Source organism: Mesoplodon bidens (genome assembly GCF_964165515.1).
Source record: "Mesoplodon bidens genome assembly, chromosome: 3".
Taxonomy (NCBI): Eukaryota; Metazoa; Chordata; class Mammalia; order Artiodactyla; family Ziphiidae; genus Mesoplodon; species Mesoplodon bidens.
This window is the reverse complement of record NC_138178.1, coordinates 68,243,909-68,247,810: the sequence shown is the minus strand read 5'-3', so window position 1 is coordinate 68,247,810 and position 3,902 is coordinate 68,243,909. Positions and strand designations below refer to the sequence as shown.

The 3,902-nt window shown below is 47.8% G+C and overlaps 1 protein-coding gene across 1 annotated transcript; it reads right to left on the bottom strand.

Moving 5' to 3' along the window:
* Positions 1-714: 714 nt before the first annotated feature.
* MKRN3 (makorin ring finger protein 3) lies at positions 715-3,082 on the bottom strand. The gene has a single exon (XM_081228635.1). It carries the CDS (start codon positions 2,893-2,895, stop codon positions 1,393-1,395), a length of 1,503 nt encoding a protein of 500 aa, XP_081084761.1. The 5' UTR covers positions 2,896-3,082; the 3' UTR covers positions 715-1,392.
* Between the last annotated feature and the right edge of the window lie 820 nt (positions 3,083-3,902).

The following is a 3,902-nucleotide window of genomic DNA, read 5'->3' as shown; positions in this document are numbered from 1 at the left end:
AGCCATGTATTTATCCTTAATGTGAACTCCATCTGTGCTCAAAAGTCACAGCACCTCTGATTAATTTTTCATCCTTTACTTATGTTTCTGTATTCTTCCATTGTAGGTGTGTATTTTAAACAGCATATAGTTTCATTTTAATTTTAATCAAGTCTGCTAATCTTTGAGTTTTCGTTTTTAAACCAATTCCATTTAATATAATTACGGTGTATTTGTGTTACAAACTTTCCAAATTACTATTGCATTTAGCTTTTGTCCCTTTCTATATTTCATTTATTATCTTTCTATTCTTGCATTCTGTTTATTGTTCTTTATCTTTTAAAATCTTGTCCCTTTTATGTTGAAAACTTTTGTCAAAAGCCCCTTCTTTGGAATGTCTAGAGATGACACAAAACATTGAACACAAAGAACTGTGTATCTGAGTCCAGGACTGTGTTGTTATAAAGATCAATGAGGTGGTGGCTGAACTGCACAGGAATTCACATTTCTGTACTAATAACAGCAATGAGCTATTAATGCCATCACAGGAATTACCAATGTCATATTTTGTAAATGTCTCACATTTGGATAGAGCCACTCAAATAGCTTTTTTCATTAGATGCTAATCACTGAAGCTGTGAAAGGGACAGAATGATTATTCATGTACCTCACACTCACACAACACCAAATCCTATCAGCCTTTGACCTTCAGCTTCCAGCTCTGTATTTATTTTATTAAATAAACATTATGGTATACACCTTTTAAATATATTTTCAAATACATAACTTTCATACACATTAATATGCATATGTATGTATATATAGAATTCTTAAATATATACTTCCAAATATAAATAATTTCACATCAAGCTAAACAGGATAAAAACATGTAAACATATGCACCTGATTCTGGTCAAGTAAAACACAAAACCACAAGGTAACCACAAGTTAAAGAGTGCACTTGAAGGGGAACAGGGGAAGAAACAGACGTGTAAACAACAGAGATGCTGAAGCTGCACCACAAAGCCCCACGAGGGTCCATTTCTTAAGACTGAAGTAGCAAAAAGCTCCTTGTTCAGTTAAGACTTCTCCTTTCACCCTGTCACATTTATTCTTGAGGGGCTTCAAAATGAGTGTGGAAATTCTGTAAACACTAGACTAGAACTGAGTCAATCCTGTTGAAAACAGAGATGACAAAATAAACCATAAACTGACAGTCATATTAATTTCTCCAAACAGTAACTTTAAGGACGTTTTGTTACTTTTTAACACAGTGAAACACCATAATCCTGGGGAGCAAGAAATGGGAATGGGCAAGAAAACAGTGATGGATGCTCTATACAAATGGTTTCCGCAGCCCCTGTGACAGATGTGTCTATAAACAAAACACAGGCAAGAGCAGATGACAGAGCTTCAGCACACCAGACAACATGCCACAGCATAATGCCACAGATTCAAATTGAAATATTCTTCCAGCTCACAATGACGCAAGTCCCATAGGGCCTCTGTGAAGGGGAGCTCACTAGCTCCCAGTGAAATAAAACACTTACACAACAGATTAGCCAGCCAAAGCATGACAAGCTCTTTTTTACTGCTTTTAAAGGGCATGCTGCCCTCTCCCACCTGCAGAGGCTCGAAACGTTGACCACGGCAAGTACTGGACGCCTCAGCACCCTGCCTCTGAGGCTCCTCTCCCTGGCCCTCAGGGAACGCATGTCTGTAAAAACAGTTCTCTCCAAATGGGCAGGCCCTGCCTCGAGCAAAATACCTGCAGGTCTTGTGGCTCATTGCCTCCAAGTACTGCTGAATAAGTTTCTGCTTCTCTTCCTCCTCCTCCACCCAGAATTCACTGGGAATGACAAAGGTGGAGATGACCCTGCACTGCGGGCAGGACTTGACGACCCTGCTCCCAAACTGTCTGGCACTCCTCCACCTACGGATACACTTAAGACAGTAGGTGTGGTTGCAGCTGGAGAGAATGCCAAAGCGGCAATCATTCCGGTTGGCTTTCTCATAGACAACCTCCATGCAGATGCCACACACTTTGTCCGCACTGCGCTGCACAGCAAACGAGAGCTCCATATTCTTCTCGTGTGCTTCAATGCAGGCCTTTACATGGTCTGCCCTCTGGGCACCGTCCACAGGGTGCAAGACCTGCAGCCCACACATATCACATATATCTCCGTGGAGATAGATACATCTCTGCCCACGAAAGCACTGCCCCACCATAGCATCGCGGCAAAGCTGCTTCCCCATGCCCAAGGCAATCTGCTCCCTCTCAGTCACCGAGCTCTGCAGAGGAGCCCCGGAGACAGAAGGGGCCATGCGGCCCCGATAGGGTTGCCCGGGAACAAACTCAACGGCACCCTCCCAGCCTTCTGCACCTGCTCCTCCGGCAGCTTCAAGGCCTGCATTGTCTGTCTTAGCTTCAAAGAAACCCCTTTCAGCAGCCGAGCCAATCAGAGGCAAGGAGCGTGAGGACGCAGCAGGGGGGGCTTCCGCCACTTCCTGAGGCAGGGGCTCCATGTGCGCAGCCGTGCTGGGGCCACTGTCTGCAGAGGCCTGGGGCAACAAACTGTGGCCTTCGCTGGCCACCTGCCGGCCCGAGAGGTCGTGGGAGTATCGGCAGTTCTCCCCCTCCTTGCACAGCCCATGCAGATAATACCTGCAGACGACTTGCTTTGTCCAGCTGCCGCTGCTCCGGCCTTGCAGCCATCTGGGCCTAGCCCCTCCCCATGAGGCCTGGGCGGGCCTCAGACGTGACGGGCGGAAGGGGGCCGGGCCTGGAGCCGAAGACCACCGGGAGGCTGGGCGCACCGGGACGCTGGGCCGGGGGACGCCCTCCCCCGCTGCCTCGGCACCCCCAGAGGCCCCAGCTGCCTCGTGGGGTTCTGAGGGAGCTGCAGGCTCTTCCATGGCATTTCTTCGCCCCTAAATGGTGCCGGAACTTCCCTGGTATCTCTTCCTTTCGGGCTTGAGGCCCGGAGGCCAGGCGCCAGCTCCTGGGCTCCTCCCTAGAAGTTGTGCATCTCTTTTCCCTTTCCCCCGCTCCCTGCTTCCTGTGCCTGTGTTCCTACTTCCTTTTCTGAGCAGGCGCGGCGGACACTTCCTGTGGGAACAACGTCAGTCCTCCACCGGGTCGGTGCACGGTTGGTCCGGCAGAAATGGTGACCGGCTTCCTCCTGTGTTCGCAGCCGGCAACGCTGCCCGCTCTCCGCTCCGGCGCTGCCCCTGCTCTGCTGCGCTCGGCACCTCGCCATCCCGCGGCTCTTCTGAGCGAAGGAATCACAGCGCTTTGAGGTTTTTAATGCAATCTGTTCCAGTGTTCTTTCACACGCATTGATTTCGTTGCTTTTTCATAGTGTCTATTGAAAGCATCATAATCCTCGTGTTTTTTTATTGCTCCCGTGTAAAGTTCATCTTATTTCTGAACCATCTCACACATGAATTTTATAAAGGCTTTGTCTGTTCACTCCGTTTTATGTCTGTGGGTCTTATTTTTTAAATTATTTTTATTTCTGGGTTTCTTGACTGTCACTGCTGGAAGCCTTATTTATTTAGTTGTGTTGACAAGACCTGATTTCTTCTGCTCTTTGTTTTCTGGAAATTCTTATGGGCTTAGGTTGGAAAGGCTTTTCGCCAGTGAGGCATGAGCAGGGTTCTGATCTGAGGCCACTTTAGCGCCTTTCAGCTGTCTCAGGTTATTGTGGATTGCAGGGCTCCCCTCCCACTGTGCAGAAGCTGCAGACTTCATTGGTCCTGATGCTGGCCTAATAAGCCACTGTCCCCTTTGTGTCCCCTTTGGCTTTTATTTTCTCTTGCTGGTTAACTCACAGTGGCTCTTTGTTTCCCTTTCTTTCTTTCACCCAGTTTTGTACGGTATTGTGCTGGGCCAGCCTTTCACAGTATATTCTCTACCCTTC

Coding starts and splice junctions, on each gene's coding strand:
- MKRN3 (XM_081228635.1), bottom strand. CDS start 2,895: ATGGAAGAGCCTGCAGCTCCCTCAGAACCCCACGAGGCAGCTGGGGCC.